The 15,583-nt window shown below is 38.1% G+C and overlaps 1 protein-coding gene across 6 annotated transcripts in view; it reads right to left on the bottom strand.

The window, feature by feature from the left end:
* Positions 1-15,583, bottom strand: part of LOC126297494 (glucose-6-phosphate 1-dehydrogenase) — a 259,429-nt gene that overhangs the window by 38,297 nt on the left and 205,549 nt on the right. For all 6 annotated transcript variants that reach the window (XM_049988376.1, XM_049988375.1, XM_049988378.1 and 3 more), the window contains one exon: positions 48-265. In XM_049988376.1, the coding sequence (XP_049844333.1) occupies positions 48-265 (218 nt within the window). The remainder of the gene's footprint in view (positions 1-47; positions 266-15,583) is intronic.

Below are 15,583 nucleotides of genomic sequence, written 5' to 3'. Positions count from 1 at the left end.
TGGTCTAACTAGAGATAAATCTTATGTATGTCAAACAAAAAACTCACTTCACAGCCATGCATGAATTTCTGATGTGAACAGTTACATCTTCAAAAACTGATGGTGGAAGTGCTAGATAAAACAGTCTGTTTGCTGAAGTGCCATTCTCACAGGTCATCAGTTCCTGGTTTAAGAGTTCGAAATCACGCCTTGAATCGTAACTGCCTGCTATGTATTTGTTATGTGCCCAAAACTCTTCATACTTCTCTTTCTCTCCTTCTTTAACCTGAAACAATTTATGAAAATATAATTAATAATTAATAGCAGATCCACACATTATTTTCTATATTCAGTTTATTCTCATAGTGACAGTAACAAACACACACTCAACAAATCAACGTTATTTCAGAGCTAACCTGTCTTATTTTCAAGAAAGTGAAAAAGGCTTCTATAATGGTAAAATGTGCGCAGATGTGGATGATAATATCTTGATTACCAATACAATAATAAAATAAAATAGAAACAACATATCAAAAAAATCTTTTATGAGCAACAGCATGAAATAAGTTTAATGAAAATATTCTGATCTAAATGAATATTTATATTGTTATGTTGTTGTCAATATATTAGATGATGTTTGGTTGGTGGGGTGTTCAATTTTGCAGTCATCAGCACCTGTACAAATTCCCAATCTGTACAAAGTCCAATCTAGCAACTTTCACGAATGATAATGGAATGATGAGGACAACACAAACACCCAGTCTCCATGCACATAAAATCCCCAACCCAGCTGGGAATTGAACTCGCGACCCTGTGATCGAGAGGCAGCTACACTAGCTAGCCACTAAACCACAAGCTGCAGACATCAATACATCAGAACCACTGAATTAATACAAAGTAATATGAACTCAGCTAAGGGATAAAACCAACTTTCTTACATACTACATAAAATAATTCAGTCCTTTATAAAACTTCACTCATGGGTATATGCCATAAATAGTAATTTAGCACAAAGAATTTGCTCTGGCATGATAACAAAAACAACAGTTGCGTTATGTGCAACAGATATTACTGTAATCAGCTCTGAAGAAATTTATATAAGTCAGGGGTATTAGGACAGAAACTTCTCCTTCATAAAAATTGCATAAAATCAGCATGTGCCATACCACAATAACTAACACAATACTTTTGTTGCTTATTAACAAATGATAATGTATTTTGAGCCAGACGAATGAGAGATTAAAAAAAAAAAAAAAGGAAAGAAAGAAAGAAGTGGATAAAAATTCACTTAACACCTTCCTAAGAGATAGTCTCTATTCCTTCCAAACTAAGTACGGAAGTGTAGACCAGATGTAGCTTACATTCAAAGAAATAGTATCAAAGGCAGTTGAGTGACTTATACCAAATAAATTAATAAGAGATAGACCTGATCTCCCACGGTAGACAACATAGGTCAGAACACTGTTGTGGAAGCAACAAAATAAGAATGCTACATTTAAAAGAACGTAAAATCTCCATGACTGGTGATGTTTTACAGATGCTTGAAACCTAGAATGGACTACAATGTGAGAAGCCTTCATTATCTTCCACAACAAAACACTGTCTCAATGACGAAGACGTGTTTGAATAGCGATAACATCACGTTCAGAAAAACTCTCCAGACCAGGGACATTACTAACATCACTGTGTCCTCTAACAATTACTACAGTAAGCCAATCATTACCACGAGGAAAAAAAAGTATCATTCAGATCCAAACTAAAACTAAAATTCCATCCTACAAAAACTACAGGACCATCAAGAATAGCAAGAGAATCAACAGATTTAACAGGTGTTTTATTCTTCTTATCAGCAGTGGTAGTAGTCAGCTCTATATTATCAACAGACTTATGTACAGTATGTCTTGAATGGCGATGAAACCTTCTACATGGAAACATATTGGTGTTCAATGCAGATGCCTGTGCAGCAGCCCAACCCAGCGACCCAGACCCCCCTGGATAGCAAAAAGTAAAATTATCCTTCCATGCAAGACAGTGTGAGGTGAGTTCTTGAGCAGTTTCACACATAACTGGCTTTTGCATGGTAAAGTGTGAAGTATTCTGGCAAGCAGATAGGTTTTCTGCATTCAGGGCAATGCCAGTTTTTTTTTCTTTTCTGCTTGTTTGGCCAGTAAATTGTCTTGTCTTCTCCAAACAAATCCTGGAAACCTGTGTTGGATGCTGCTTCATCATGAGATTCATATGTAAAAAGGACAAGTCTAAGACGAATAAAACAGAACTAAATTGTAATTACAGCAGCAATATATGTATCAACAATATTAGTGATGCAGTTTACATAAATATGAATCTTCTTCAGCCTGTTCCCACTAAGACAGTTCTCCCTCCACTCCAAAATACCTGAATTCCTCCTCTCAAACTTCCAAAATTTCTCACTCAGTAAACATCAGAATTACAGTAAATTGCAAAACCTACCAAATCCATGCACAAAACTCTCTACACGGAAGCATGCATTGGCTCAATCAGTTGCAACAACACAACAATTCTTATGTTCACAACTTTTTTTTTTCTTTTTAGTAAGAAACTGACAACAGAAGGCATCCATGCATTGTTCTCAAATGAAATGAGTTTAGTTACAGGCAGCTACTGTGTCAAGAAAATCACAGCTCAAGCTATATTAGGGCACAGTCTTTTCAACACAGTGTTTTGGCTCAAGCTATACTCAGGCTTGGTTGCCAAAGTGTAATATGACTTTGAATTCCATCTTTTTGGTTCTACAATGTAAAATTTCATCCTCATATGATTAAATTCTGCATATTCAGTGAGTTATAAAATAAAGCTAAATAATGTTTACAAAAGAAATACTTATGGCCTCATAATGTGGTATGAAGGGGAAACTAAAAATGCGAAACAGAAAAAAGTCAGCCCAATTGAGAAAATCCTGTTATATATCAACAAAAATTACCAACATTAATACTCCACAAAGTGAATAAACAGGCTTTGAACTATAAAGAAAGGCTTATTAGATTTGATGTCATTTACATACGTTTCTTTGTTTACAAAATACATATGACCACATTAATGGATTTATTTGATCACTTTCATGCATTCTATGTTTTGGTGTACACTGGCATAACTAAAAGTGAGCCAAAGATGTTCTGAAAACTACATTTTTTTTGGGCTTTATTATGTAAAGTGTAGTCTAGGGCTTGCAGAGGAATGCGAGAAATCTTCTACACTACCCTAAGATTGGCTGATTGAATCAACTTTTACAGACTAGAACTGAACCAAGTCCATCTCAGTCACTCCAGTTTGTAATTATTGTGCAGCCATAGTGATTGGATAGCTGGATTCATAACTCTATAACTGCACATTACATTGTGTTACACCCTACAGAGTTGAAAAGGTTTCAATTCCTGGAAAGGACACCTTTTCGACCTTGGAATTTCACTTTCTCCCCCGCCTCCTTTTCTAGTCCATAAAATGGGATTTTCTGCTTCCAAGTGAAGCATCTGGACTCCTAGATTAAGTACAGACAATTGTTTTCTTCTGAGTTTACTGCAATAGCTCTGCTCTGTAAAACTGAATGTAGAATTTGTAAGCCATCATGTGTCTTCTTTTTACACAAACAAATGGTAAATTACTATTGATATTCTATTGTACGACAAGGGGAAAGGCATTCTTGAGGAAGTTGAGAAAGACTGATGGGCATATGGACATGTGTATGCTGTAGTAGTCATTAAGTCACAATATTTCCTGTTCTACATGGCAATGTTAATTTGTAGTTTAACTACATCAGTGACAATCATTGCTATAAACCCAAGAGTATTCTGTAATGAATACAATAAAATCCTACACCCACATTCCAGGAGAACCAAGTGTCCCCTCCTGCCTTTACCCCTCTCCCCGCCCCCCTTGTGGACACAAATTATTGTAGCATAGTAAATTCTCCTATTACTTTCCTTTTTCCTAGTCATTGGTCAGGAATGGATACAAATAGTGCTTCAAAAGATCATTCTTGCAAGTAATTAAGTTTCACAACAAACAAATTATCAATATTAGAAATGGCAAAACACATTTTACGAATATATCTGCATCATGAAAATGGCATTAATCCAACAATGTTTTACCAACTTTCTCTGAACGCAAAAACACTATCTGCATGTGGTTGTTACCACTATTGAAAAAAACAATGGAAAAAGTTCTTTTCTGCGGTGATGAAATATTTTCACAAAAATGTGCAGCTGCGTACATGAGGCTTTTGCATCTGCATTAAAGACCTTATAATTCTAGCTAGCAAAATTTAAATATGGATGAAGCCCAACTGCAAAATTAAACATGTACTTTATGTCCAATTAATGCCAATTTGCCAAAAAGGGTGGGTGTGGGGGAAGGCACGGTACAGATATCAAAGGCCACTGATTGAAGATTTGTGAGAGTTGTTGACAATGTAAGCATCACATTAGATAGAATGTATAATACTGCATATTAAATAATAGATTTCAGAAATCTCTGTCTACAATGGTGCAGTTGACTCATAATTGTTCATTTTCAGACATACATGAAACTGACATTTTAGAGCAATGGTTGATTCAGATTACTTGCTCTCCAGTATTTTTTTTCTATCTCTTAATAACCTAGGATGAAACAAAAATCATATTTCTCCATGAAAACAGAGGGTGGCCCCTAGTCCAAGTGCGCTGAAAAAGATGAGAATAGTTCTGTTGACAAGGAAGATTATAGCTATAATTTTTGAGATGCAATGAATTCTGAGGGAGGAGGGCAAACAAAAGTGGGCCTATGGTACAGCCCTATTCAACACTCTGAACAAAGATCCCTAAGTGAAAAGTCTAAGACAGCAGTTCAGTGTCTGTATAGTTTGGTGTAATGTTCCTTTGGGCATGCATGCCTGTCCGAAGGAATGTTGCATCACACTATACAGGCACTGTCAAATACAGACACTGCACTGGTGTATTACATGCCAAAGCAAAGCAACCTGACCGAGCGAGGTGGCGCAGTGGTTAGACACTGGACTCGCATTCAGGAGGACGACGGTTTAATCCTGCGTCCAGCCATCCTGATTTAGGTTTTCCGTGATTCCCCAAAATGGCTCCAGGCAAATGTCGGGATGGTTCCTCTGAAAGGGCATGGCCAACTTCCTTCCCCGTTCTTCCCTAATCCGATGAGACCGATGACCTCGTTGTCTGGTCTCCTTTCCCCCAAACAACCCAACCCCAAAGCAACATGACAAGAAAATAATGTCTCTGCCTATGTGGGGATCACATACTGTGTGAGCACTATGGAATGTAGACTCTAGAACACGTGGAAGTTTGGGTCATTCCTGGAAGTGTGTTCAGATAGCTGAAGTGGTTAAGATGACCGCTTGTGATAAGTGAGAAATCCGGATTGGAGTCCTGGTCTGGCACAAATTTTAACATGTTTCTAGGAAACTGTATAGCTGTTGTGTAACCGTATTCACAAACTGCAACAACATTTCATAACTCTAACATGGTCAAAGAAAGTCAGTTTAATGTGACTGCACAAATTGTACACATTGTGATGCTGATCACTTTTTGAACTGACTCTTCAAATAGAAGCAGCAGTGGAGTGAACACAGAAAAGTGCTTTGCATATGATAAGATATTGATTACATATAGATATGCTTCACAAACAAGTATTTTGGAGTAAGGGAACCATGGTATCCAGTGATTTGTCACAGAGTTATAATGCAATTGTGGTTTATTAAATTTGTTACTCCAATTACCTCCACTTCTATGAAAATACTTTCACAACAGCTAAACAGTCTGCAATATGCAATAACTAAAATGTACTACACAAAACACATAGTAATACAACAACACTCAGATAAAAAACTGTACTGTGATGTAGTTGCCTTCACTGTGGAAAGACCTCAGCATAATGCTATTGTGCTGTTCTTCCACTGTATTCAGTAACCCCATACAAAAAGTGAACATCAGCCAACTCTTGGTAGACCTATTTAATTTCCATTACTTACATCCTTGCTCATTTCAGATAAATAAAACTTTCCCTCTGAGAGTTATTACTGCGAAAGAGTTCAAGGAATTGAGCCTATACTCATTTTCATTTGTTAGGTAAAATCACAGTTCATTTTTTGCCATTTACACACTATGCAGCTGACATTTAGTTACTAAAATCAATGTTTAAATAACCACATATGATAATATCAGCAACAGCACTAAAGAGTTCCTTACTGGGTTGCAGTAGTTACTACTTGAGTAGCTTGCAAGAATCAATATAGGCCAATAAATGAATACTTTCACTTCTGTTCATTTATATTTTTCTGGTGGTTTTCGGATTTTCTGTTGTTAAGACAATGAGTCATAAGGAAATCTGCTCAAGCCTGGTATTATTCAGGAAAACAATGTGTGGCTGCTTTGTTTAAAGAATCATTAGGGAGTACAGCATCTTGCTGTTGTACCATTTTACTGATTTTTCTTAAGCTAACATAGTCAAACTATGGCTTCTCATGCACAGAAAGAACATGTAAGCAGTGAGGGTGATAAGAAATAAATAATATTTTTGCAACATCTAATTCTGTAGCTCAAAGCAGTTAGCCTAGTAAACAGACTCAAAATTTGAAGAACAAATGGGGCATCTGAACGAATTTATAGCAAAAATTTTCTTCACATATGATTCTGCAGCTAGAAGAAATCTGTTAAAATGTCACTGTTTGCCTGTTGCTGTAAAATCTATATTGTAATGTTGTATCACAGTAGTTTACTAACATGTCTTCTCACCAGTTCAATGCATTCATGTATTGCATGCAGCCATATTATACTGGAAGATTATAATTAAAATGCAGCTATTCATGGAGGTCCAATGTGGGCTGTAATTATCGTGTGGCGGGAAACTTTGTAGATATGCTAATTCATTATAGCAGAACTGATTTACACTGGAAAAAAAATTAGTTCCAATTTTATCCACCACATGCAAAATTTAGTGCTGTGAATGCAAGGAAGATATATAGAAATGTTTCCATACTTAATGGATTAGGTATGGGATGAGGGCAGAAAAGGTCAAACAAGTGAGAAAGGCATAATGTTGATTGTTTATTAACCAAGTTGTATGAAAACAGACGCTTCGACTAAGTTGCGCTCTTCCAAAGCAAGAATCACATGCTGTAATGCTGTAGAAGGTAGTCTCAATAACATTCAGATGTCATGGTACACATGCAGTGGGTCTTGTGCACAATGTGCAGTTTAACAGTACCCCAAATCCTGCAGTCCTGTGTATTCACTGCATCCTGTAGAGCAAAAAGTGCCTCATTAGTCCATAGCATAATTCCTGGCAAGGTGTCACCAACGTTCATCTGTGCCACAAATTGAAGACCAAATTCAGAATGTCACTGAATCATAAGGTTTCAATTGCAGCAGCATCTGGATCTCTTATGGATACTAGTGTCATATAGACTGCAAAACTTTCCATACTGTTGACCATAGGATGGACAATTCTCAGGACACTGGACAAGTACTGCCAATACCCAGGGAACACGCTGCATGGTCAGTTACACCAACAGCAAACTCATCAATAACTTCCACAGGGATAGGATGCTTGCCTCTTCCAAGTGCCACATGAAGCTAATGACATTGGTCCTCTCCTCAGGTGTTTCTGTCAGTGATATTCTCTCAATGCAGCAGTGTAATTGATGCTGTTCACATAAAACAGTTTCACTAACATCACACGGTCTCTCTTCTCAACAGCCATATGGTCACTCATGTTATGACTTGTCAAATGACAGCATGCATGTCACACCATCATACAAATAGTATACAGTGCCAGCTTTGCACCCGGTGGCCACGATTGGAACTAACTTTTTCTGATGTAAATCAGTTTCACATTAATGTATTAGCATATCTACAAAGTTTTGCTGCCATGTGATAATTACAGTCCACACTGGACCACGATGAGTAACTGCACTTTAATTATAACTACCCAGTACTTGCATCACACAATATGTAATACAAGCTGCAAATAACAGTCCCACATAATGGGGGAAATAATACTGTCAAATTATACATATGTGACCTCCCTGCTCACAACTGCATCACCTGTGAACAGCTTCAGAGGGATACGAATGCTACTCAGCAGGTACTTTATGTGTATCATTAAAAGTAATGGTTGCATCACACTTCCTTGCTTCTAAAGATTTTTGCACTATATATAAAGCCTCCCATATTTCATTAATGATCTGAGCAAGCCAAGTTTTGCATGCTCTTTGTTACTGGAGTCCATTCTGATAGAAGAGTTGTTTAAGCCCCAACAAATCCATCATACAGGGTGCCCACGATGCCAGATTTGAATGGTATATTATTGATGCACGGAGGAAATGTCATGGAACAAAAAAGAAAAAAGAAAAGAAAAATTTGACCAATAGATGGTGCTTTAAGCATCAGAATATCCACACTAACAGACACCTGGCACATGGCTGTTCCTCAGCTTGCACCCGTGACAACCAACATGACTGTCTCCATGAAGGATCATGTACTGCTGGCAAAGCTCTTTTACAGAAACAGTGACTGTGCACCAGTAGCCTTGCAGAAGTTCTGGACACTCAGTCTTCTTTAAAAAAAAAAAAAAAAAGGCATTGGTCCAATGACTGGTAAGGGACCGGAAAAAATGATTACAAAATTCGAAAAGAACGTGCTTTTGGAGTGCAGTGTGGCAGAGGGAAGAAAGCATTTCATCCAACATCCATTGAAGATGTGACCACACTACTGCAGGAGGGGTTGACTGGTGGTGTGCAACATGCAGTGCACAGGGAATTGACCGAACACTTGACATGCCTCCGAGCACAGTGCACAGGATCCTACAAAACATCCTGATTTTGCTATCCATTTCAAATCACCCATGTCCAGGAGTTGCTTCCTGCTGACTTGCCTGCAAGACAAACATTCACTCTGGAATTTCTTGCTCACACGGCCACAGAACATTTTGTGGACAGACAAACCCCATTTCCATCTCCAAGGACAACCAGTAACACTTCATTCTGGAAAGTGACTGTGTGGCGCTGGTTGATGGCACCGATTATCGCAGGGCTGTATTTTTTCAAGGAGTTGAGTCTTGCAGGTTCTGTTATCTATAATGTCACTGGAAAATGCTATGAGAGTCTTTTGCACATCAATGTCACTCCAACCATTCAGCAGTGGATATGTGTGGGTAGGATCATTTTTATGCAAGATAATGCTCCTCCACACATTGCACATCTAGTGAAGTGGCTTCTGCACAGGAATTTCAGAAATGCTAGAATTATCAGTTTTCATTTCCATACAGCCCAGCCATCCAGATCACCTGATTTTAATCCGTGTGACTTCTGGCTGTATGGTTATCTGAAAGATAAGGCTTGCATTGTACAATGCACTCTGAACATGAATCTTGAGACACTCCCACCTGTTATGGAACATGCTGTTTCTCAGTCTCAACATATGGCAGAAAACAGCGAACAGCAAACTGAACATGTCTAGCGCCAGTCTCATGACAATTAGAAACCAATGTCATACTGCTTTTTATGCAGTTTTTTGACCCAGGACAAGTGTAAACCAATGTTAATTTAATTTTGATGTGGATTTTGGCCCCAGGACAACAAAAAAACTGAAGTCATTTTTCTTTTTATGTTGTTTTTGGCCTCACGATAATTGAAAACCAATGTCACTTTGCTTTTTATGTGGTTTTTGGCCCCAGGACATTTAAAAAGTGATGTTATTTTGCTTTATACATGTCTTTTTTGGCCTCAGGACAATTAAAAATGAATTTTTCCCACCTGATGTGGTATACAACCTTGCCATAGTGGATGGATTTACTGAACTGAAAGTGCCACAACTGTTGACTGCTGAATTTGTGTGGCCATTCACACTGAACAATATGGACGATGTAATGTACAACTCAAACCACAGCCATCGCATCACATTTCATCTGTCATTTGTAGCCAACACCATTTATATTAAGATACTTACAGTGCCATTTATTGGTAAACTTTTTGTTAATTTTTTTTCTTCCATGACATTTCCCATGATGTCAATAATATGCTGTCCAAATCCAATGTTATTCTGAGCAGTGGTTCTCTTTCTACAAAGGTATCTGTCATCTAATCCTCAAACACCACAACAAATTGGGCCTTTTTCCAATCACGTAGGATGCTCCATTGTTCCAGCAAACTATAGTAAACTGTTGCTACGAGAAGGACCAGTTATTTTACATAGTTCATAAAAGAATCTAACTGGTAACCTATCATGTCCACTGGCCTTTTCTCTATCAAGACACTAACTAATTTCCATATACGTCATTTCCCAAACCAGGCAAATGTTCAAAATAGGAGTTGTGTTGTGATCTTTTTTGATGTAGAGATCTTACAAGAAAAAATATAGTATTTCACCCTTTAGTTTATGGCCTTTCATTTCAATGCCACCATTAACAATGAGGATCCAGGCAGACAATTTTGATAGTTGACTGACATTGTTAGAATCAAAGCATTTTAGGCTTTTTTGACTCAGCAAACTAGATTTTGACTTTGAATTTACTGAATGATACTCACATAATTGTCATTATGTTTATTTTGGCTTTGTACAACCCCTTTTTGTCAGCAAGGATTTGGCTCAATTTAAACCCATTGTGCAGCTCACTTTGATTTCACTTGAACTTTCTAACACTGTTATTCAACCACAATGGGCCTCTACTTGTCTTCACTATCTCCCATAGAATGAATCTGTCCATCTACATCTATACTTTGCAAGACACATTATGACGGATGGCAGAGAGTATTTCATATACTACTATGAATGTACCCTTTCCTCTTCCAGTCACAAATGGTGTACTGGAAGAACAACTGTCGGTAAGCTCCAGCATGAGCTCAAATTTGTCTACTTTCACCTTCATGGTCTTTTTGCAAGATACGCCCTGGAGGAAGAAATAAGCTGGTGAGCCTTCTAAGAATATTCAGTCTTGAAAGGATGGAAGGAAGGAAGAAAGATTAGGGGTTAACATGCTGTCAACATTGAGGTCATTAAAGGTGGAGCACAAGCTCAAATGTTTCAAGGATGGGGAAGGAAATTGGCCATGCCCTTTGAAAGGAACCATCCTGGCATTTGCCTGGAGCAATCATGGAAAACCTAAATCTGGATGGCCGGACGAGTCTTTGAACTGTCATCTTCCTGAAAGTGAGCCCACTATGCTAACCACTGCACCATCCTGTTCTGTTGCACTCTTGGAGTTTTAACAGTTAACCACAGTGTGATGAACACCACCTCTCCTGTAGTGTCTGATACCGGAGTTGGATGATCATCTCTGAAATTTTTTGTGCTTACAAAACAAACCCATGGCCAAATATGCTGCTCATTTTCTGATCTTCTTTATTTCATCTATCAATCCTAAATGGTAATGGTGCCAGACTGGGGAGCAATACTCAAGTATCAATCAAATGAGGGTTTTGTAAGGGGACTACACTTCCTGAAGACTGTTCCAATGAATCTCAGTCAACTATCTACCATTCCTATAATTGAGGACATAGGCTGGAAGTGCTACTCTGACATGAAAAGGTTGGCACAAAAGAGAAATTTAGAATGTGCTGCATCAAACCAGCCAGAAGGCTGATGAGAAAAAAAATTAGTTTTATGTGGTCATTCCACTCTGTTCACTTAATCTCAGTTATATAATGGATGTGACTGTTCCCAGTGATTATTCAGCAATCATGTAAATACACAATAACAAGCATTTCTAGCTTTTTGTGCATGATACGCTCACATTAAGGCCTGAGGGTCAATTGCAAATCCCTGCTCCAAGTGTCTAACCTTCACAGGTTTTCTTGTAGTTTGCTATACATTTATAGCTTCTGGACAAGCAATGGCATCATTCGTGAACAGCACTGTGGACCTGCCAATGTTATTCACTACGTCATTTACATACACTGTGGACAGCAATAGTCCTGTAACACTCCCTTGAGGCATGCCCAAAGATGCTTTCACTTCTCAAGATTTCTGTTCCTTAAGAACTAAAGCTGATCTCATATTCAGTATATGTGTATTTTGTTCATCATGCAACATGTAGATGTGTACGAAATGCCTTCCAGATGTCAAGGAACATGACACCAACCTGGGTGGTGGTATCTACTGCATTCTGGGTCTCGCAGATGAACAGAGTGAGTGGGATTTCACGAGACTGTTTGTGAAATTCATACTGATTCCTACAGATGAGATTTTTGGTCTCTAGAAATGTTATAACCATGCAAGCATAAAATTTGGTCCCAAATTGTACAATGGATGGACATCAGTGATATGGGGCTTTAGTTGTGTCCTTATATTCAACAACAGTTCTTCAAAAAGGGAATAACCTGTTTATTTTTCCAGTCATTTGGAACTTAGCTAGCACAAGGTTGTTGTCTGCTCAGAACAGGACGTTTCAATCGTTTTCATATCAAGCAGAAATACATTCCAATCTTTCTTAGCCATCTGTGCATCATTAATGACCAAAAATGTTATAATGGCCTTGTAGTCACTGATTTGTATATCTACATTTACTGAATCAACAAGTTGAGGCAAGTTTGCTTTCTGCAGCTCTAATGCATTTTCCTCACGACTGAGTTGCCTAACCAACATATCAATGTAATTTTGGAAAATATGTTCAGTACAATGTGACATGAATATGTCCCTATCTCCTGTGCCGGATGCTTTTCCCAGGCTATGGACAGCAGATTGCTATCTCTCCATATTGCTTAAGCATCATAAGAGAATTTGAAGGTGATATTTTCCAATGTTTGCCTAAAGCTTGCTTGGTGATAGAAACAATCAATTACTAATTTTCAAAGAATGGAAAATCCAGGGTGGAATAATGACAATATTATGAGAAGGATAGGCTGCTATTCACCATATAGCAATGATGCTGAGTTGCAGATACGCACAACAAAATGGTTCAAATGGCTTTGAGCACAATGGGACTTAACATCAGAGGTCATCAGTCCCCTAGAACTTAGAACTACTTAAACCTAACTAACCTAAGGACATCACACACATCCATGCCCAAGGCAGGATTCGAACCTACGACTGTAGCGGTCACGCGGTTCCAGACTGAAGCGTCTAGAACCGCTTGGCCACACCAGTTGGCTACACACACACACACACACACACACACACACACACACACACACACACACACACACACACACACACAGCCTTGGCAACCAGAGCCTGTGGTCGTGCATGTGTGCGTGTGTGTGTGTGTTTTTGTCTAATTCTGATGAAGGTCATTTTGGCTGAAAGCTTACTTATTTAACAGTTTTTTTTGTTGTGCCTATCTGCAACTCAGCATCTCTGCTATATGGTGAGTAGCAATCTATTGTTTTCATAATATTGTCAATTACTAATTTTGGTCCATTTTTTACACTTATCTCCATACATATTACCTAACATTCTGTCCTTATTTCATCTGATATTCTGAATTTTTCAAAGCAATATGTGAGTTGCCATCAATTGTGTCTACCCTCTCTTTCCGGTATACACTACACCCAGAAATTAGAATTTTGATGTTATTTATTTCGGGTTTAAGTCAACTTTCTGTATTACAAGCATGTTTATATTATTTATAAGAAATAAATATTACTCATTCTAGGCTCTGTAGTGTGATACAAGTAAGTGCACATTGGCACTTTTTCTAATGCTATCCTGTGTACACAACACATTCAATTCTGCACAAGTAACAGCTTCCCAGGAGTAATACACATGTCACCTATTTAAAAGACCTCTATAATCCTCCACTCAATAGCACAAGATAAGAAATCTTCACCTGAGATGGTTTTAGAATTAATGGAAGCTTTGGTTTAAATGTTAACACTGAAACCCAAACCAGAGCACCACAGTTAGTCCTGTGGATAATGCTAAAAACCATGACTTGGGCTTCCACATCACCAGTATGAGAGGTTGTCTTCAACATTTCAGACATGGAAGGGAGTTGTGATTGGCCTTTGAACTGAGACAAAGACATAATTGTTTCGGACATCAACCTGACATGCAGCCACATGCACACAGTATGTTCAACAGCTTGCAGCAGAAACTCCTCAACATCTCATGTTAACTTCACCCTGGAGGAAATGTTATAGCTCAGAGGATTACCACCCTCATATTACAGCAGTTGAGGACATTAGTGGAGACTATGACAGTTCTCAGCAACCTTCCTTATAAGCTAATCAAATACAACTGCTCTGAGACAATACTTAACCTTACTATACCAGTTAGAAATTAGAAAAAGGAGAAACTGCTAATATTCAAGTATCCCATACCTGATCATGACTTATATTTACCTATTTTTCAGGTCACACACTCAACAAACATAAGATCCATGACTTGTTGGATTTAACAGCATGAAGCAGATTTTAAAAACTGAACGTCAAGTCAGTGATGCACATCATAGATGAGAAAATGAAGGAAAGCTTCTTCAAATCAAATGCCACAGTGCTTTGCTAAACATGTCCTACTGATAAATACACACGTTCAGTTGAACGTAGACTGCAAACAATGGTGCAAATTGGCAATTTTCACGTTTAAAAATCAGTGCCAGAGGCAAAAGAAGCAATAAATGACAGAATAATCCTGCGAACATCCAGGATGCTAGGATATTTTCACATTTGCAAATCACAGGAAGATGTGAAAGAAGGGATTGGTAAGGGAAAGGAAAATCCTACTGCCAATAGTAGCTGAAAACCAAATCTTTGGGTTTGTGGCCTGGTACTTAACAACTGATCCATCAGCCCACACCATTGCAAATCACAAAAATTTAACAAATTTGTTGATCAAAAAGAATGGTAAAATGCTTGATCACATAATACACTGAAAACTGTGACTGGTAAAACACCATCACCAATTTGGGCAGGAATCCTAAAAAAAACATATTCCTAAAACTAAAGGAGATTCCATGAAGTTAATCAATCACGCAATGAGCGCCTAAACTCTTGTGACTTTCTTCTGCTGCACATTTTCAAGATAAGGGGTAGAACTGGCAGTATTTTAATAAAATATAAAATTTATTGAGGGATTGGTGATGAAAATTAGTGACTGCATCAGGTTATTTAAGAAGTGGGACTCATTGTGAGTACGCCACATTCTATGCAAATATAGAATAGTCAAAATTAGGATGACCGGAAATTCCAATAACATTTGACTATAAAGGTGCACTGCTGGCAGGAAACACTGTAAAATTTGTACTGGTTGAATGTGCTTGGCTGGTGGTGCTAGATAGGTCTGTGGGTCTCTTTTCTGAAGTGAGACCCACACCTTATAAGCCACTCTGTGAGCTCAAGAGCACTGTGCTACATGTAGAACATAATAAATGTTAACAGTGCCCAGCTGGTTTACTTGCAAAATATCAGAGAAATGTTTGCTTGATTTTCATCTGAAATTTGTCCCAGTTCTTGAGCTTCCCCCCTGTTATTCTCAAACGACTGCTGGTATGCACAGTCCAAGTAAAAGCAGTCACTGGTAAAATAGTTCATGTCATGTTTAGCAAAGGTATAATCCCTTTAGCCATTTCATTGCATCCTGACTGGTGTCTCCTCAAAACACTGCTGAATGTCTGATGTGCATATGACTCA

This window comes from Schistocerca gregaria, chromosome X, assembly GCF_023897955.1.
Source record: "Schistocerca gregaria isolate iqSchGreg1 chromosome X, iqSchGreg1.2, whole genome shotgun sequence".
Classification (NCBI taxonomy): domain Eukaryota; kingdom Metazoa; phylum Arthropoda; class Insecta; order Orthoptera; family Acrididae; genus Schistocerca; species Schistocerca gregaria.
The sequence above is the reverse complement of the archived record's forward strand: the minus strand, read 5'-3'. Positions and strand labels throughout refer to the sequence as shown.